Source organism: Calidris pugnax, unplaced genomic scaffold (genome assembly GCF_001431845.1).
Source record: "Calidris pugnax isolate Ruff unplaced genomic scaffold, ASM143184v1 scaffold189, whole genome shotgun sequence".
In the NCBI taxonomy this organism is placed as follows: Eukaryota; Metazoa; Chordata; class Aves; order Charadriiformes; family Scolopacidae; genus Calidris; species Calidris pugnax.
In genome coordinates, this window is record NW_015091069.1 from 732,681 (window position 1) to 753,832 (window position 21,152).

General features: G+C 41.2%; 1 protein-coding gene across 1 annotated transcript in view; it reads left to right on the plus strand.

Annotated features, from left to right (window-relative positions):
* The window catches only part of ITPR2 (inositol 1,4,5-trisphosphate receptor, type 2), a 254,914-nt gene that overhangs the window by 25,752 nt on the left and 208,010 nt on the right, over positions 1-21,152 (plus strand). The window contains exons 9-10 of the mRNA XM_014957035.1: positions 11,879-11,923; positions 20,361-20,515. Of these exons, the coding sequence (XP_014812521.1) occupies positions 11,879-11,923; positions 20,361-20,515 (200 nt within the window). The remainder of the gene's footprint in view (positions 1-11,878; positions 11,924-20,360; positions 20,516-21,152) is intronic.

Sequence of the window (21,152 nt, forward strand, 5' to 3'; positions counted from 1 at the left end):
AAGGGGCCTCAACCACCTCCCTGGGCAACCTGTTCCAGTGCTCCACCACCCTCACAGTGAAGAACCCTCTCCTCATCTCCAGTCTAAATCTGTTCCCCTCCAGCTTGAGAGGAAGACTTGTAATATGGAGGGTACAATTGGCACAGTAGAGCAAGAGCTGGAAGAGCATTTGGGTTGAACAGAGGTGATACGCTGTGGCTGGAAAGTGGCATTAGCTACCGTATCTATCGAGTGTCAAATACCTGCTGGTGGAGATATTAAAGGTACCTCTGTAATAAAAACCTGCGAGTTTTATTTTACACAGTTCACATGTCAGGCACAACACACCAGCCAGATGCACGTGTCAAAGATTTATGAACAGGCAGGCACCTAATGTGCGTGAGAGAACTTTAAATCAGCTGGTCAAAGCTTACTGAACATTTATCTGTGCTCTTGCAGCACACGAAGGTTTCTCATGGTATGGATTATCAACAGCATCACACATTGCTGTGGCCTGATTTTGTTTAAGCTTTCATGATAAAGGTATCTAGAGTGGAATAATAAGTACAAACACATAAACAAAATTCACAAATCCTTTAAGCATTCTGCTGTTGGCTAATGATATGATTTCTGTTGCAGTTTGAGCTATTGTAAATCGGGATTAATCACTGCTGATAACCATATTTTCCTTACTTTGTCCTTCTGTAAATTAGCTTGATGGGTACCACGGAGACTTCTGCAGTGGAATCTTGCATGGGTTAACTCTCAGGCAATGAGCAGGAGTGTCCTTCACCTGAGGATCTCCTTTTGCTCCTCTGCAGTTAGGCTGGTACCTTGTGTGAGCAAGTGCTGTGGCTTCTCTTTTTCTCTCAGGCTTCCTCTGCCAGATGTTGCTGGTGAGCCTGATTTGTGACTTTGTGGGTCTGAGACGTGTAGTGGAGGGATGGCACTGCAGCCTTTTAAGGCCAGGGGATGATCTAGGGACTAAGAAAATTCAAGATAGTTGCCCCAGAGAATTCAGGAATTTAAAACTAATCAACTTAAATGTGTTTTAATACTACAGCATGTTTTTAAAAAAAGAAAAGTGAGGCAACAGTTGTTCAGTAAACAAAACATATAGGTGAATATGTAATATCTAATTCTTATAAACTTTAGAGAATGAAATCGGGATATGTCAGTCCTACATTCCATGTTCCTAAGAATCACAGTTGTCCAGCTTTTGTTACCTTTCAAAGACTAAGGTCTTCTGACGCCTTTGACTTCTGACAGTCTCAAGTAGTACCATTCCTTTTAATCCTCTTTCCACTTGGGATTACTTAGGCTAATTTTCATTAATATACTTTGAAGTTCATGGAAACGAACTAATACTAGAGAACAACCTAGACCATAGTACCACACTCTGGGCTGAAGGTGAGCTATCCTGAAAGACCCACTGCTGAAGGAGACCCAGTGGAAGACATTTGCTAATTGCACATTGCTGTGTTGTCATTCCCCTGCTACAGTGCACATCCTGGGGACCATGGTGTGATGCATCACACGCGTGTGTGCTCTCACACAGCTACTTAAGGCACAGAAGGGGTATGCTGAAGAAACCTTTTCATGTTTGGTGCTAAGACTTGGGGTATCAGAATAGGTGCTCAGAGCTCAGAATAGGTGGTAATGTCTCTTACATCTCTGGCATTTGGAAACCTGAAATCACTGGCTCAGACACTCCCAAAACATTGAAATCATAAAAAAAAAGTGGAACCAAATACTCAGCTGAAAAACTGGAAAGAGAAATACTCTTCTTCGGACACAGTGGGAGTTCTGCTGTTAGTGTCAGAAGGGCTAGGTTTCACCTGACAAAACTGAGCCAGATCTTCAGCAGAAGATTTAGACACTAAGCCACCAGCTAAGATCCAGGCTGCTGAGTTTTATTCTTATCTTCACAGAGTCACCGATCTTTTAGAAGAAGTTCTGTGGAAGATTCTTTTTTTAGCCCCGTTTATAGCAAAATGACCCAAGTTATTTTGAAGTTTTATATTTATAAAGAGAGGCTGTAAGGTTAGGTGAAAATGGAATGCTTCGAAGTGACAAAGACTATCCCAGATTTTTTAAAAAAGTCTTTTCAGTGTGTGTACCACATGTAGAATGCACCCAGATCTATCTGTCCGTTTGTGGGAGCGAGCTGCAAGTTACTTGAACAGCCTTTAAATGCTGCAGGTTGGGATCACACAGCTGTGCGTTTCTCATGAACACACCTAACTTTTTCAGTGTTCTAATTACCAGGATTAAAGTCTCTTTGAACCGAAAGCTTATCAATTGTGCTGACTATTGTTCTCCGTGTGTATAGCAGCTCCGGTTCTGTGAATTCTAGACTGGATAATCTGCACTGAAACTATTAAGACTTGCTGTATGAGGGTGTTAAACAGGAATATATGTGCCTGTGCATACATACATGCACACAGAAGAAATGCAGGGTAAGCCTGTCATTTCATATTAAACTTCCCAGGTGAAATTGATATTGCTAAAATAATCACAAAATATATATGCAAATATCACATGCCATGCTAGTCAGATATTGCTGTAGACAAACTACAGTATATTACTTGTGAAACGCTGTGAAGACGTACATAATCACAGTGCAGAACTTGTAAGCAAAAATCTGTGATAATTCTGTTTTACTTAATTGAATAGACTAAACTCGAGTTACTAGTTACCTTGGCTAAGCTACGGCAGTAAATCCGGTGAGGTAATTGTCTTTAACACTGAATAAAATATACTATATTAAATGATTTCAGATAATGCATGTGAGATGGCTGCCTTAATGTTTACCTTCTGTGATTCTATCAAATTGTGGCCACAAGCAAGGGTTCAAATTATTACCGTGTCTTCCCCAAAGTAGTGCATAAACTACTGGTGTCGCTCCAAAAGGTGCCCAGAGGTTCTTCTAGAACATAGAGGAGTGAGAACAGGCTGGATTGCTGTTATATCTCACTATTAAAAATATTAGTCTACCATATAATATATACAATTATAATACGTGTTTATCCAGGTGGGCAGAGCCATACTGTTCATCATAAATTTAATCCTATTGCAGTAATCACTTGGTTTGGATCATGGTGAAGGTAGCCAAGTGCACGTTCAAGTTAATATTGATAGAAAATAATCCTCTCCTGCCTTCTGAATAGGGCATAGTAAAGAAGTGGAATTTGCTACCACAAGAATAGAAAACAAAGTGTTTAATGAGATTTTAAGAAAGATTACATATTTGTGTGAGTAACAGTATCCTCAGCACTAGTTCAGACTAAAAAAAAATGTAAAAGGGAAATCAGTTGTTAAAATTGAGGCTATAAACCGGGATCAACCCCTTGGAGCCCTGGAGAAACTTTCTCTGTAGTTTTATGGACTTATTTTTCTTTCACTTTCTTAAACTGCTGTGGAAAAAGGAGTACTGCGTAGGATGTTTCATTAAGGCAACCGAGACGGAATATTTGAAGACCATTATTTAGGCCTTTTGATATACAGTTTTTGGAAATTGGGCTACTGACAGAGACCTTTTGTGTTCAGGAAGCCAAAAAGGACCACTCTTTGCCAGTGGTATTTTTGGGGTGACATGGAAGCAAACCTCTGCGGAAAGATTCCTTCACCTGCTGATCGTACAGCTCGTGCAGAGGAAGAGAGCATTAGTGGTTAATGCTCTGTGATTCTTTCTGCCTTTAGAAACAGTAAGGCAAATAACTGGATAAGAATGGCCTTGTTAAAGATGCTCAGGTACCTTTTGCTCAAGGATAACAGTTTGCAAACTGGAGAAGGAACCAGGAGATGGCAGCATCCACCAAGGCCGTCACACATGGGTTCACGTATCTAATTTGTTGGTAATGCAGGACCTCCTTACCTGGAGATAACTTCGAAATCTTCTGTTTGAGTTGTTTTTTTCCAGCCTCTTTGTTAAATGTTAATTCAGCATTCTGAATAGTTTCTATCCATTAGGCTCAGTAATTAAGGGTTCTTGTAAGAAAACGGCTTGCCAAGGTGACAGGGTGAACTCAGCACCATAAGCCTTATTTCTGGTTTTCACTGTCTCATAGGAGGAGCGTGGTTTTGTTTTAAAGCTCTGAAAGGGGTGAAGGATAATTTGCAGCTATTTGTGAAGAGATGGAAGGGATCCAGAGACTAGAGGAGGATGGATTACTGATTTACAGAGCCAGTCGGACCTGTTCCGCAAACCTGGATGTGGCTTTTTAAAAAGACAGAGTTAGAAGCTGTCCGTTTAGCAAAACTCAGGGCTAGATTTCCAATGGTTTTTTTTTAAGAATCTTGGGAATGCAGCTAAATTTCTTGACGTGATTTGTGTTGACTTTAGTAAATGTTAGGAACAACATTTGCAGCGGTTGATTCTTCAGAAATCTGGATCTTGGGGGAAGGATTTTTGCCCCCAGCCAACTACTTTTGCAGTGGTGACCTGGGAGCCCAGCAGTGTTCACCTGGGCTTTTTAGTCCTGTCTTAGGTTGACTGTGTTTGAGCCATGTTTGTGTACGTAGGAGCTGTAGGAGGAAGGGAAGCGTGAAGCCATTAACACAGCATTTATTGTCGTTTAGTCACTATAAGGACCGCTTCTGTTATTAAAAATACAACATCTGCTGGTATTGCATTTTGATGTGTTCCAAAGCAGCAAATGTAGACGTGGTCTTTTCTTTAGTGCATTTTTGTTGCTTATTATTTCAAGATTACTTAAGAAGTTTTTATTCAATTACACTTCTTGCCTCTTTTTATTTATTTTTGATGTTTGGCGGAGGTTTAGAAGGCTTCCCTCATTTTTAATTGTTGTTGGGTTGGGTTTTTTTGTTGCTTTTTTTGTCTGTGTCTATCTTTTTTGTTGTTGGTTTTTTTTTTTTTTTTTAATATACATTTCAGTAGTGTCTAATTCAGTCATCCCTAGTTATTTCTGGGAGAACCACTGGAAGGCATATGAGATATCAATATTTAGAACATAACCCTTGAAGAGATGAGGATGGTTTTTCATATAGCCCACGTTGGCATGGAGCCGCTGAAGCTCATGCTGAGGTTATGGCCCAGATAAAGGCTCCCTTAGATATTTTTCTGTCTTTTGAATTCCTCTGCAGAACAGGATATGGCTGTGTGGGACTGAGCACCAGGCGTCGGTGGGTGGTCAGGTTCTCTGCCCTTGGTCACAGGAGCATCGTAGGGATGCTGGGGGTGTTGGTGGCCTGTGGGCTGAACAGGAGCCAGCAGTGTGCCCAGGTGGCCAAGAAGGCCAACAGCATCCTGGCCTGTGTCAGGAACAGTGTGGGGAGTAGGGCCCGAGAAGTGAGCATCCCCCTGTACTCGGCACTGGTGAGGCCTCACCTCGAGTACTGTGTCCAGTTTTGGGCCCCCTACCACAGGAGGGACATTGAGGTGCTGGAGCGGGTCCAGAGAAGGGCAACGAAGCTGGGGAGGGGTCTGGAGCACAAGTCTTACGAGGAGAGGCTGAGGGAGCTGGGGGTGTTCAGTCTGGGGAAGAGGAGACTGAGGGGAGACCTTATCGCTCTGTACAAGTACCTGAAAGGAGGGTGTAGAGAGACGGGGGTCGGTCTCTTCTCCCAAGGTACAGATGATAGGACAAGGGGCAATGGCTTCAAGTTACGCCAGGGGAAGTTCAGGTTAGATATTAGGAAACATTTCTTTACTGAAAGGGTTATCAGGCATTGGAATGGGCTGCCCAGGGAGGTGGTGGAGTCACCATCCCTGGAGGTATTTAAGAAACGTGTAGACATGGTTCTTCAGGGCATGCTCTAGTGCCCAAGATTATTGGTTTGTCGTGGGCTGCTGAGTGGGTGGGTGATGGTTGTTTGGTTTGGTTGTTGTTGTGTGTTTAGGTGGTGGGTGGTGTGGTGTTTTTTTTTGTTTGTTTGTTTGTTTGTTTGTTTTTGTGGTTGGACTCGATGATCTCTGAGGTCCCTTCCAACCACCACAATTCTGTGATTCTGTGATTCTGTGATTTCCCAGTTGTCTCTCTCTCCTGGCCTACAGCTACAGGTTGTGGCAGCTCCAGCTTATGCTGCTGATGTGAGACCTTTCCATCAGTGGTGATCTGGGCGTACCAAAGCACTGGCTTGCTATTGTTTATATGCCAGCTAAAAATGCCATCAAGACGACCTATTCTTTCTTCTTATGATGAGTGTGAGTAATGGGAACGGGAAGGTGTCAGAGCTGATTCTCATCTCAGTTTTTGACTAGCAGGGATGACTCTCCTTGCCTGCCTCACTCTGCCCATGCCACAAGGGGGGCCTGAAGCTGGCAAGAAGATTCAGCTCTCCCCGTGCTCCCTGAGAAGTTGTCTGCTCCCTGGAAACTCGTCTGATCTGCTAAGACGTGGGTCATCAGCAAAACAGCAGCAGGATGCAATCCTGAAATAAAAGGCTTTTTAAAATTTGTGAACTTCCCTCGGACGGCGATTATGAGGAAGTTTGTGCTGATGCTGTGGCAGTGTTGAAGGGGGTTTATTAGTTAATAAGGGGGTTAATAAGGGGTTAATAAGTTGGCAAAAGTTTTTTTGAATACCACTGAAGTCTTTGAAATTGTGCAAAAGTCCTTTAGATTTATGGAAAGCTAATCAGTGTGGCATCAACAAAGAAGGAAGCAAGCCTAATGAAGATGAAAGTTTTGAGAAGTGGATTTTTTTCTTTTGTGGTGGCTTTTTTTTTAAATGAAACACCCAGTCAACAAGGGCAAGTAACGGGCTATGTGTTAACAGGCTGGTTATCAAATGAAATGGGAACTGTTTACGTATGTCGAATTAGATCCTTTTATTCTTTGTCTGTCAGGATTTCCTTCATAAATGCAGGTTTTAACCAAGTCATTAAAATGCTCATTTAGCTGAAATTCAGCAATCTAATTCTGACGAGGTGTTTTAAATATCTTCTACTTAGTCAACAAAATTTGATTAAAATCAGCATGGGTGTTTCTCCAAACTGTTCTCTCTCCTTCTTAATTAAGAGTGTCCAAAAATAGCCTATTTTGGCACTTTGCATGCTTTCCTCTGTCTAGGAAAGCAGCATTCAGTAAAAAGGTGAAATGTCAAACTGTCCTCAGTACGGACTAAGATTTATAATTCAGTTGTTGGACTGTAAAGCGTTTCTTACTATGCGAAGATGCAAAGATAAAATTAAAGCCAGGAAAAATGTATTAGTGAGAAGTTGTTCTGCTCAATAGCAGAACCCCAGGAGATTGTGCAGTGTTAAAGTCCTAGGTATTGGAAACTTGAAGATATAACTTTGACTAGCTTTAAGCAGTAGAGATGTCGTCAGTAGAGATGACAGAGCCTGGGGCTTCTGGCACTCAATCTAACAGGATACCTCTCAGGATTAGCAGGGCAGTTGCATTCTCTGAGTGCCAAGTACCAGAAGTAACACACAAACACTCATAGGTGGAAGTTGTCTTCGTGCTATGCAGACTGTACAGGAGGATGATCTCATTATGAGGGCTTTAGGCAGAAATTCAGGAAGGAGGTTCCTTGCCCTTCCAAATAATTCTAACCAGAAATGGTTAAAGACTATGTCTATACCTCAGTTTTCCGTCTGTAAAAGCTGTTTTTATTAGGTGTTTGTCACACATACTCTCTACTGGGGACCTTCTGATGCTCCCAGAGTACGAGTATATTGGTGTATGTATGCATTCGTATACATCTCCTCTTTTTACATGACACAATATACAAAGGCTGAACCTGAAATCTATCTAAGAGACGTCAATTTTCATACTCTAGGGAGAACCACCTACAAGTCTGACCCTGACCTTAAGGCTTTTGCAGATATCCTCTGCAGATCATGAGTTGGGAATTTGGCTTCTTAGAAAAGTGCACAAGGAAATGCAAGTTCTCTTTAGACTTAGAGACTGTATTATCTTCTCTGTAGTTGCAAATCTTGCCAAAATAGTCAATGATTTTGGTATTTAAAAACATGATCTTGTGTTGTGCTGGTGGAGCCTTCTCATGGCCCTGAGTGTCCTTGTCTGATGCCAAGTTTGTTAGGCTGCTTCCAAGCTCTCTTCTCCCCAGTAGATTGAGTCCAAGACAAGTTGAGTTCCTAATGAGTCCCTGTGAACTGTATTGTGCCAAATGGTGTTTGCAGTTACAGTGGTACTTACCTGTTGATAGGGCCTTAGCATAAAGAAAAAGCTCATGCAGCACCTAAGTCAATGTGCACTGTTAGCCTGTGTGTATGAAACTGTAATGTCTTCTGTGGTGCTGGGATGTGGGAAAAAAAGTTGATGCAGTAGCCCCATTTTCTGGAGTTTAGGAGATTTTGTGTAGGCTGGAGGATGCGTAGAATTGGGTCTGGGTTCATATGTATAAGCAACTGAAAAAGAAGAAGTGTTTGTGGTGTCATAAATCATTGTCATTGGAGCTGTGAGACCTGATCACCTTAGCCTTGCCCAACTGCAAAATCCTCACAATAGAGCTGGCTTTCCACGGTGCAGTGGAGTGAGGGATGAGGACAATGACTATCAAGTGGCCAGTTCACTGCTTCACTGATGTGAATTCTCCTCTGCCCTTCTCTAGTTATTCTCTACTAATGCAGTCTGAGTTACTTGATGTAGATTGCACCTTCCTTATCACAAAGGATTCCCCAAACAGTGATTGCTGTTGAGTCAGGTGGTTAGGTTGTGGACAAGGTTAGGTAATGGACGAGTGTTGGGATATTAAGGTGAGTCTCATGTGCGTGCCATAACATGAAATGAGTTCCAAGGTCTTTGATGTTTAGTTTTCATCCATGAGGAAGCTGACCTCTCATTTTGTGATACCTTTTTCTCTCCCATCTACGGAAAGGTGAAAAATGGCTGTACCTAAATTTGTTGAAAAGCAGTGAAGGATTAGGATTTTTGGATTATTCTGTATTGGAAAAGAAGCTGTTGGAGATATACTCTTAAAAAACCAAAACAACATATAATGAAGCTGTTACAATAATGATTTATACAATCATACTGACTTGAACTCTGCAGTTTACAATTCATCGTGTTCTTACTGTGTATTGACTGCATGCACCTTCCTGTGGCATTTCACAGAAATATACAGTGCTATATTCCAGCTACTTTTCAGTAACATTGCAACTTCAACACATCCAATGTCACAAAAAAGCTTGAAGATGGTTGAGCTTAAATGAGGCCAATTTTGGAATAGTGTTCTTACTTTCTAAACACTTGCAAAGAATTTTACTTGATTTCGTTGGCAACGAGGAAAAAAATTGTTAATGTTGTTATTTTCAATGATTCTTTTCTTTTGGAGGCTTACTGAAGAACATGGAGGTGGTCTTACATAAATCAGAGAAAGCAATAGGTTTGGGAGTCTTAAGAATGTCACTGTGTCCTTATCTCATTCTGCTGTACTTGGGTATTGAAAAGGACTCAGAACAGGTGTAATATGACATAAAACACTAAGTGATTTATGCCCCTCTACCTGGAGAATGTGGTATGGGATAAGAGCCAATAGTCTGATTTTCAGAGATGCTCAGCACCCACAGCCTCAGCTGAAATGAAAATGGAAGTGGCAGCTGCTCAGCACAGGTAAACTGGGGCCATGAATGTCAGCCCTAAAACCACATTCCATTCTGTTTACTGTTTGACATCAGCATCTCAAAACTTTCTCTAAACACCATCTTTTTAGTTTTATTATTTCTGTTATGGTGGGGCAAGAAAAAACATCATTAAGGATGCACTTTATTTTTCATTTCAGCCTTCTGTCTCCCTCAGCCTCTGTCCACAAGTGAACTATTTTGGAAAATTTTTAAAACAGGCAAGAAGTGGTGTGGGAGAGAGATTTTTCCTAATTTTTCCTGTTGTTGCTGTTTTATTTTTTTTTTTTTTAAAGCATCATTATGCTGAAAGCAAACACTTGAAGAATAGCAGAATTCAAGGCCCAATTCATACTGGGTAGACAATTATATTCACTTGGGCCCTTCGGTGAAACATTATAGATCTATTCTGTTTGAAGATCTAGTCCTCAGTGCACGGTTCTCTCTGCTGAGTCTAGGGACAAACCTGAGATGACCCACACTTTTTCACGCTTACCTAAAACCAGCAGAATCTGAAAGTAAGGTTGAATTTAGCCTTGCTGTACCTGCTCTCTGTCTGTGCTTAAAGGCCACCGTGTGTGGCTGTCACTAAGGAGCACTGCCCAATAATTGTCTCTGTTCTTGATGGAGGACCAAAGGTAGAGAGCTGAGCTTGGCTGTTTGAATGGGCAACTGGAATTATTCTAAGGTGTCAGGTGAGTAAAGGTAATGCTGAAAGAAGTGTGAGAACTTAAGAAGAAACCAAACAGTTACATATATATATGTTACATATATGTATGTATATCTTCTAATTTTCTCTTCTTCAGTGTTCATTTCCTACTCCTGTTCCTGTATAACACAAGTAGGTGGGAGTTGGAGCAAGGAGACTGGGTGAGAATGTCATGGAGGAGCAAAATGCAAGATTTGGGATAGAGACACAAGTAGGTGGGAGTTGGAGGAAGGAGACTGACTGGGTGAGAATGTCCTGGAGGAGCAAAATGCAAGATTTGGGATAGATGTCAATGCAGGGAGGAAAGCAGGCTCTCTAAATTAGATTTGTGAGGGTAACATAGTGGCTGATGCACGTACTGAAATGAAGACAGGAGATTAAACCTTTGGTCATTTCTGTGTTAGCACATCAAGTCATGACACAGAAGGAAGGCATTTTCAGCAATTTTAGGAACATCTAAAAGTTTTCCTCATTTCTTCAGCCTCGTAATGCAGAGAGGAGCTGGCTTTTTTGGGTAAAGGGATATAAATGATACAGTATTAATAAAAGCCTTAGAAACTTAATAAAAACTCTTCATGATAGTTGTCTGTGTAATTTTAGATGTATGATGATGTGATATTGAAAAGTTTTGCTGGGATTCATTCAGCTTGCCCTGTGAAATTCACTTCTGGCTCTTCCACACTGGTAATGCCAAGCTCAAGCCAAGAGAATGACTGCACTTATTTGTAAGATATATACTCCCCATCATTGCTTAAAATCTAAATTACCTTATGTAACTAATAATTTCGCTTCAGCATTTTCAGTGCTTTGAAGGCATATCCTGTGTCAGGAAATATGGTAAATATTGAGGCAAAATTGTTTCATTATGTAAGTCAAATCTTGAAAGGTTCTCTGTACAGACAGTGTGTGGGTGTATGTGTATTTGTTTATTTGAGTATATACCTGCCTACATAATCCCTCATCTTCTAGTCTACATATTTCCCTTGTCAAAAGTAAAATCATATTAAGCGTCATTAAATAGTAATACTTTGCACTTATTATTATATAGTGTCTTCCATCCAAGCTTCTCATACTACTTTAGTTATTAATTAACACTTGATAATCCTGGTATGACATAGAAAATATTATTCTCATTAATAATAATTAAACAGAACACAGGGTAATTAAACACTTGTCTGTAGTGGCATTGCCATTCCTGTTTCAAAGATGTGTTTATTCTGAGTTCACTGTCTTCCTATAAAATCTCAGAAGGATGTTAGTTTTTCTCTCAATATATCAGTTTAAGGTCAATTCTTGAAATGTTTGTGTGTGTATGCGTGTGGGTGACTGTAATTTGCCGTGTTTAGTAACTATCTGTGCTTTCTCCATCATTCGTTTTGGTTTTGGTTATTTGAGATTTCTCTCTTGAATTAACAAGCTTCATTGCAAGATGTACTTTTTTGAAGTGAGGTCATAGCAGTTAAGTCAGTCAGAAATTGACTCTGTAATTCTTATATTCTCGTACTTGTACTGCTTCTAAATATTCCACTGTCCTTTTGCAGGATGGATACATAATAGAGAATTGTCCCAACCCCTCTCCCTGAGTTCTGAAATGTCTAAAAGCTATCGAGGTAGTATTTGACTTCTTTTCTTTTCCAGCTTAACCCACACTATCCAGAAGCCAATAATGAAGGAAAAGCTTTGGTAAGTGGAATTTATATGTTGCATATAATCTGGGAAATGCTGTAGCCTTAACCTAATACATCCCAAAATATGAAAGTCCTTTATAGCTTTCCTTGTATTACATGTCACAGAGGCTGAGATTGTTTTCTGTGTCCTGTGCAAGCTGGGGTGCAACTCAGAACTGGTGTTACAGAAAGTTTTTCCTTGCATAAGGCAAATGATAGGTAACTTAAATTCCGCATCAAATTGGTATTAGTTGGACGTTTTTCTGCTTGGTCACTGCAGATATGAACTGTATTAATTCTTCTCAAATCAGATCTATTACTTTATGGCAAAACCCACCACCCTGTTTAGCTAAAAAACCATGGCCAAGCAAGTGTGGTTCCTTACGTGTCAGTACCAGTTCAGAGGCTCTGCTGGTAGAGACAAGCCCCCTTGAGGCATGTCTGTCAGCCAAGTGTGGCTCTAAATCTAAGAATATGCTGAGACTCTTTTTATTGCCTGTATTGAATACGTGCAAGGGGGTCATCAGGCACAGGTTTAGCCTGAGCCCTGCCACACTTCGGGCACGACATCTTCTCAAGGACCCAAGTTGTCTTTGCTGCAGCGTAGACGGGTTGGACAAAGGCCTTTTGCCCTTGGCCTAGGAGGCAACAGCCTTTGTCTTGTGCAATGCCAGAAGCGTGCTAGCTGGTTCTCACTGTCTGGCAAGGCCAGGCATGGTGTAGTTTATCATGTGTGAAGGAAGTGGAGTTAAAACCTTGAGGAAATCTTATTGTTCCTGAGAGAACAAATAGTCCGAAAAAAAGAACCATCCCTTCATCAGATTAATGAGATTGCCTTGAAAATGCTGAGATCTTAAAAAAAAAAAAAAAACAGTTCAATTTCTTTCTGTTTGCCTTCTGGCTTTGTTCTTTTAGAGCACACATTTTCATGTTTTTCTCTGCTTGAGGAAGAATTTTTTTTTTTTTTTTCATTAAATGAAACCAAAGATTCTTACACAATCAGATGCCTTCAGGACTGCAATTTTAATAAAAATTGAGACTTCTGTAGAAGTTGGGAGAATTGGTTTTCCGTCTTCCCTGGTATTTGGTATTAATGGTAATACAGCAATATAATAAATAGCTTAAATAGCTAAGCTGTCCAGAGAAATGTGAATTCTCTCTCATGAAAATATGGAAGTTCCAAAAGTTGTTTCACTTTTGTATTGGAATGGCACTTGGAGCCCTTGGAGCTCCTCTGGAATGTATCTGCTGTGCTCCAGCCTTTGATGGTGGCCAGCCCAGAAAACCAGACTACAGCTAGCCTCAAGTAAGACTTATGAAAACATGTATAGGATAGATGTTAGGTCCTCATCACCCAAGATTCAGTCCTATTGTACACTGTACTAATTTAGATATAAGGTTTCCAGTTGCAGCAATTCCTGTCCATCTAAATAGTCAAATATTCCTTGGACTGGGTAATGTAGAAGGCACAAGAATAATCTGAACATGAATGTTAAAGGTGTCTTCTGTAACAGTTTGGTTTAATCCATGTGGGTGTTGGTTTCAACCAAAAATCTGGATCAGATAAATCAGATTAGACAAATATTTCAATGAAAATGTAATCCAAACTGATTGATGATCAAACCTGATGTCTCTGTGGACTTTTTAGTTAATGCAGTCAGCACTTTCTTGTGAAGAATGTTTTGTGAAAGAACTCCTAACAACGTTTGGTAATGCCTCTATGTAAATCCAAGCCTACAGGCACTTTTAGCATGGTAGAAATCCATTTGGATCCTTTACCTCTTCATAGTCTTGTTGGAAATAGCATGAGTCAGCAATGGCGATTTTAAGCCTTCATTCCGGTGTTGAGTAGCTGAGCAAAAAAGCTTCACATCCTGCGCAGGAATATCTGTTACAATGATAGAATTGTAGAATCACATGCGGTTGGAAGGGACCTCTGGAGATCATCTAGTCCAATCCCCAGCACTGGAGCGGGTCTACCTACAGCACGTTGGCCAGGAAAGTGTCCAGGTGGGTTTTGAATGTCTCCAGAGAAGGAGACTCCACCACCTCTCTGGGCAGCCGGTTCCAGTGCTCTACCACTCTCACAGGAAAGAAGTTCCTCCTCATGTTTAGGTGGAACTTCTTATACTCAAGTTTGTACCCATTTCCTCTTGTCCTGGCACTGGGCACCACTGAGAAAAGACCAGCCCTGTCCTCCTGACACCCACCCTTTAAGTATTTGTATGCATTAATTAGATCTCCCCTCAGCCTTCTCTTCTCAAGACTAAACAGACCCAAGTCCCTCAGCCTCTCCTCATAGGAGAGATGCTCCAAGCCCTTAATCATCTTTGTAGCCCTCTGCTGTCCCCTCTCCAACAGTTCCCAGTCCTTCTTGAACTGGGGAGCCCAGAACTGGTCCCAGTGTTCCAGATGGGGCCTCCCCAGGGCAGAGCAGAGGGGCAGGATGACCTCTCTTGACCTGCTGGTCACACTCTTCCTGATGCCACCCAGGATGCCATTGGCCTTCTTGGCCAGAAGGGCCCATTGCTGGCTCATGGGCATCCTGTTGTCCACCAGGACTCCCAGGTCTTTCTCCTCAGAGCTGCTCTCCAGCAGGTCACCCCCAACCTGTCCTGATGCAGGGGGTTATTCCTCCCCAGGTGCAGCACCCTGCACTTGCCCTTGTTAAATTTCATTAGGTTCCTCTCTGCCCAGCTCTCCAGCCTGTCCAGGTCTCTCTGGATGGCAGCACAGCCTTCTGGTGTGCCAGCCACCCCTCCCAGTGTTGTGTCATCAGCAAACTTGCTGAAGGTACATTCCATCCCTTTGTCCAGGTCATTGATGAATATATTGAAGAGGACTGGACCCAGTACTGACCCCTGGGGAACACCACTTGTTACAGACCTCCAGCTGGATTCTGGGAGTGTTTTGAATTACCCCTCAAAGTACAAAAATGTTATATTATCTGGCGGGATTCTGGGAGTGTTTTGAATTATCCCTCAAAGTACAAAAATGTTATATTATCTGGAGTTCTTTAAGAGCCAGCTCTGTCAGTCTTGTATCCGTTGTGCACATAACCTAGAGCACACACGCTTTCTTTCCTCTGTGGTTTTCATCTAGTGTTTCTTCTGCAAGGTGACTGCCTAACTGATTCACTGCAAAGGTATCTTATTTTCATCTTTTGAAGCAATTAATTTTGAAATATTGCCCGTGAAGTAAATCTGCTCTAGAGAGAGAGGTGGAAGTGGACCTACCCCAACAAAGTTTGAAGTCTGAGTAGCAGTTAAACGGGAGATGCGGACTTGGATCCTTTCAACTGAAGGAAGAATCTGAGCCTTGCAGCCTGTGCTTTTCTTTTCTCTTCTAGTCTGTCGGATAAAAGGGTAGCAGTTCCTTCTCTGTCATCTGGGTTTTAAAGGCAGCACAGCCATCTGTGCATTTTGTGCCAACCCTTAACTCCTAAATGTGTGGTGGGCTCCTTGTGCATGTTCACTGCCTCCTTTACGAGTCCTGAGCACAGTTGCTTAGGCAACTGAATTTGAGGAAGCAGCAATGGAGAGGGATTTTCCGCGGTGTGATAGTGGGCATATGCACCTAAGTCCTGCCTAAGTGCATCTTTTTTTGCCTTGCCTTAAGTGACTTCAAGGTCTGAAAGGGTTTTGGCTCCAGAGAACATAAATATTACTGGAAGTCACTAGGATCTTTGTTCCCAAGCACTAAAGCTACGTTTTTGGACTGTGGTTCATTGCTCATTTATGGGCTGCTTCTTGAAAATCCAGCCAAATTGTCTTGTGAAACACTGCTTTTTTTTTTTTCCTGGTAAAATTTGGCCTTACAGTGAGTTCATTAATATTGCTTGTATATGTATTTCTCACATCTAAACTCCAGAGGACTTAAAAAAAAATAAAATATGGGAAGACCTTTTTTGGCTTCTTCATCTCTTGAAGTCTAGGAGATTGTGATGTATCATGCAACAAAACACAGTGCTCTGTGTTACAGCTGCCATTAGAGCCAAAATTGGTGTATTTTATGCTGCAAAGTAGTCTATTATTTCTAATCACAGAAATGTACAGCATCCAGAAGAATGCAATAAACATTGGGGAAATGTCAAGAACAGCTGGGAACCTGGCATTTGTTAGCGCCTTTGTATTACAGGCTGTCTTTGGATAGGTACCTTAACTCCATATGTCTGCATTTTCATGAGAGTGATGATCCTAACCAGTTCCAAACTGGCTTTGATTGTTGAGATTTTTCTTAGGGTTGAGGTTGGTATGGATTTACTTTTCCTGTAAAGAATTTGGATAGTTGTACTGTGGACTTCTAGGTGCAATTTGACATAACTTTTTTTTTTTTTTTGACTTCTGTTTATCTATTTTTATGCATTCCAAACAACTCTGCAATTTTTTGCTTCCAACTCAGGTGATTTTTTTTTTTCTTTTCTGAAAAACACTATAAATTAATTTTTTAATTATATCTTAGAATCATCTTCCAGCAACTAGGTTTGCTTAATTAAAATTTTACAATGTGGGACACAGGTGATGCAGTTTAAACAAGTAGAACAGGCTTGGGGAATGTATTGGTTTTTTTTAAAGGTTTGCTTAGGAATTAACACGGCAATAAACAATCTGAAAAACGTTTTAAAAAAAAAAAAAAAATCAGGTTTGAAATGGCAGTGTCTCTGCTTATATAAAGCCAGCAGTCAGACCACTTGAGAGGCTGGGGGGGGGAGAAGGGGAGACAGGGATGGCAGCACGTTGTTGTTATTATTCTGCTGCTGCACACAGGTCTGAATCAGCTCTGCAAACGCATACATTGTTTCTTACAGAATGTCTCTGGCTCCTAACAACAGAATTGCAACGTGATGTCTCTGCTAAAAACGCGATGACTCACAGATGAGTCAACAGTGAAGGTGTTACAGGAGGCTAACCGCTGGGCTGTCTGCCAGGGCTTGGGAGCAAGGCTGGCCATTAATTTACACGACTTTCTTTTCATAGAGAGTTTTTTAAATCATCTAACCTATGGAGTTCTGCTCACATTACTTGCTCTCTCTGAAAAACGCTTGGTTTTGTAAGAGCCTCCTGAACTGGGTTAACGTATCGAGATGCCACATTGTACTGGATTTAACAGGCATTTTTCAGAACTCTGGCTGCTATTAAATTTAATTTCTGCCGAAATCTGTAGTGCAGTTTAATGTATTCATTCAGGAGCAGGGCATTATCCTTGTCTGTCTCTACGCCACACAAGAGGTGTCTTTACCAATTGGAATTGTAGATTTGGTTTCTAAAAGAAAAGGTATGTCAGGTCTGTCATGTTTTTGTATTGCTTTTTGCAGTTGAAAGGAAAGCCCCTCCATAAGCAAAACTTGATGTAAATCTTCTGAATTTTAGCTATGATACCCAGTTGAGGTGAATAATGGGGACTTGGGGTAGGTCATAATTACTAGCATACTGCATTAAAAGCTATGAAGAAGCGTTATGTGCTGGGCTACAAGTATCAAGAAAGACAAATCTGATTGTACCTGATTATTTTGTCTCTGATTACAATACGGGATTTGTCTCCAGTTACATTAAATTTACCCTTCAATTTGCAAACACTGTATTATTATGTCTGATGGGCTTGGGTTTTTTTTTTTTTGTTAACTTTCTCTTTCAAATTGGTATGATGCACTGCAAATCAGGGGTGGTAGCCCCAGGAGTTACAGACTTTGCTGTGAACCTGGGTCATTATTTCTGCTCTTCCCCAAAACGACTGCTTGTTTTCACTAGCTAGGACTCCCTTTTTTGAACTCTTAGACGTTGTTTTCCTACATGAGTACCTCCTGGAGGAGTGCTGGTGCCGCTGGCTCTAAGATAGGGGTATTTTCTCTTCCCCCTCCTCTCAAAGTCCCATTGTGCCTGTGAGTAGTGTGCTTTGCTTTCCTGCAGTGGGATGAGGCTGGTGGCCAGGGGGCTACTTGGGTGGACACTTAGGTCTTGTTAGACAGATTGGCTTTGGCTGACCCTGCTCTTTGTACCAGCTGGTATTTGGGATAGGTCATTCCTTTGGAAGGTGTATGTATAACTCCTGCCAGGCAAAAGAGGAGCTGAACGTATGTTTTCTTTGTCCTTGTGAGCGATTTAACCAGCTCTCAGTAGAGTGAGGCCATTCCCCCCTCTTCCCCTTGGATGTGTATCTGATTTGACTTGTGACAGCCTGTCCCTAGTTTGCCAGTAGTCTGAGACAACCAAAACTACTTTTTCTCCTCAGTGAGCTTACTATTTGCTACTATTGTTTTACTCAGTTTTTGCACTTCTGTATACTCCTAGCATGCAATTCACCTGCCTTTTTTTTTTTTTTAAAGTTTAGATAGCACTTTCCTTGGCTGTCACTGACCACATGACCAGCATCTCTGAAACTGCTCGTTGGCTTCCTCTTCATACTGCTTTAAGTTTAATTTTCTTCTCTCTATATTTAATACCTTTTAGAGTCCTTTTCCTCTCTTCCTTTCATTGAATCCAGTTTTGCTGGCTGCATCTGCTCATGTGCTAGTTTCGTACTTCAGCAAATGTCATCTTGTTTTCATCTGCCTAGGAACGCAGTGCTTCTCCTGAGCTGATCAGATTGTCTAATTAAGTTGAAATAGTTTAATACTTTCACTTTTTTCCATGTCCCCATATAGACTCATCTGCTGATTCAATAATGGCTCCATTAAGTGCAGATTCTGATGACTGCTTACTAAATTTAATGAATCATAAGAAACTTTGTGTGCAAGTGTGTGAGTGTGTTCTCTCTCTCTCTCTCTCTGTAGCACAGAGGCATGTGCACATCCATTCAGACACAAATCCATGTATGCTCTTATGTGATAACTGTTGCTCTGCCTCTCATGCACTCCTTATATATAAATTGTTTTCAGAGCTGTCAAGTTCAGGGTCACTTCTCATTACAGTTTTGGTTTTTTTGCCATTGACTAGTGCTTAACGCCCATAATCCATGTTGTGGCAATACTCTTAATTGCTAAATGAGCCTAAGGAACACTTCTGAGAGTTTTCTTCCTACTGTCTCTATCCTTCATAGCAGTAATCGGATGGAAAGCTGGTCTTTTTAGGCTTCATAATAAAAACTGGATGTTTTGGAAGGATTCAAAAAGTGCCTTGAAATGAGATTATGACTAGCTATTTCTTACATAGTTGCACTCATCCTTGATTTTTGTTGCCTAATCTATTGGCAATCTGAATAATCAGAGCTTTGCCCTTGATTATCACTACAGTTTGGCTTTAATCAAAGTACTAATGCAAACCAAGTACAGGCTAACCTCCTTACATTGCTTTGTACATCTCTTCCCTAGTGGTGCGCTATAAATCATTATAATAGTATTTCAGGTTTCCCGTGTTTAATTTTTCTCTTTTGGCTTTCTTCATTCCTCTTTTTCTTCCTGCCCTGCCTCCCCCCGCCCAAATATATTTTGTGTATGTGAAAGGGCCCTGGGCTGCCAGGCTCTTAATTGGTTATTAGTCTTTTGTAATTTGTGTAACTCAATACCCCAGAGGAGCAGCTTTTACTTATGCCCAGTAATTCTGTTGGTTCCTGCATGGGTGCAGGCACAGACTCTGAATTACTCCTTCAAGCAAAGGAACGTACTTAGGGAAGGTAGGATTTTGTGTCTGCGGAGGCAAAGGTGTGTAGGTAACCAAGGGTGAAGGTGGCTGCTTAGCACTGCTAGGTCACAAGATTCCCATGGAGCTTCAAAAGATGGTGGGAGATTGCTGTCTTAGATTTGCATGCCTCTTTTGAGGCACCAAAACAACTAGATCTGTCACTTGAAAGCTAGGCAGCAAACTTCCACAGTTTCAGGGACACGCTCAGACCTGTGTTGGATCCAGCTTCGAATGTGTTATCATCAGACTGTGCTAAGATTTCTGATACAACTTCGATGGTGCCTTGTGTGTGTCCCCTTTCCAATGACAAGTTGATCTTGGTGGAGCAGATATTCCGGTTCTTGCTGTTTGAAAAGTGTACTGCTGTGATTCTGACCCTATGAGAGGGAAAAATGAGGAAACTTAAATAAACCAATGGCGGAATTAGGCGAATTGCTTACTTTTTTAATTCTCTCCCCCCTTTAAAGAATCCAATTTTCATTAGTTCTTTTCTTTTAACTTTCCAAACCAGCACTGTGTAGTTACATCTGTTGGGAGTGAAGGGTCTGCAACTACCACAGGTTTTTTTAAGTTGTAGGTGCCAAATAATAATGTATACAGTACTGCAGGCTTTCTGTGGCTTGTGACCTGCTGTTGTTATAATGACTGTCTGAGACTCCATGTGCCTGGGGCAAAGTGCATCCTTTGTGTTACACACTCCAAAGCCAGTCATGATACATTCTTACTAGAGTGTAAAAAAAAATAAAAGTACAATTCAGATATATTACTTGTTCACAAGGTAATTGGAGAATTTATAATGGGCCCTGATGTAAGCAAATAACCCTTGTACCTAATCAGCAGAGAGATGGTGACCTTCCTGCTTCAAAGAAGAAACGCCAAGCAGGGGAGAAGATTATGTATACCTTGGTCTCTGTGCCACATGGAAATGACATCGCATCTCTCTTTGAACTGGATGCCACCACTCTTCAGAGAGCTGATTGCCTGGTTCCAAGGTAAAAAAAAGGGAAAAAAATATTGCTGCATTGACAGGGTTTCTTCCTGGCATTCTGCTGGTGAGTAAAGCAGAAAAACATCAAACACAAGCAAGTATTATCCTTCAGTTAAAATTTGGAAGTGTTCATGGATAAACAAGGGATGTATAAAACATGATACTGCTGCTGTGACTGGGTAAAATAATTATAAGGATAAAACAAGTGACACTTAAAGAGAGTCTGTGAAGAGAAAAATAATGGGCTAAATATAGCACCGATGTCTACGAGGGCAGAATTGAGCTCTGTGCACAGTTTGAAAGAACTGTACTGCTAATAGATCTAACTGAACTGTTCCCAACAAAATAATGTGTAAGGTGAACTAGGCTTCTGTTTCCCTGAAAAATCATGATGCCACTGAGCACATTTCTTATTCAAATGAATTCAGCGAGTGACTCCTGGATTTTAATTGTGAATATTTGAAATTTCAACAGTGTTGCTTAGGAGAGATTGGCTGGGCAAGTCACATGGTGGTGGCTGTGACTGAATGGGCATGCAGACACTTGTTGTTATGAGGGTGGATTTTAAAGCTGGGTACCTGCAGAAACTGATGTATGCAGCTTTGAAGTGTATTTGCTATGCTAAGTTTTGCCAGACAGTT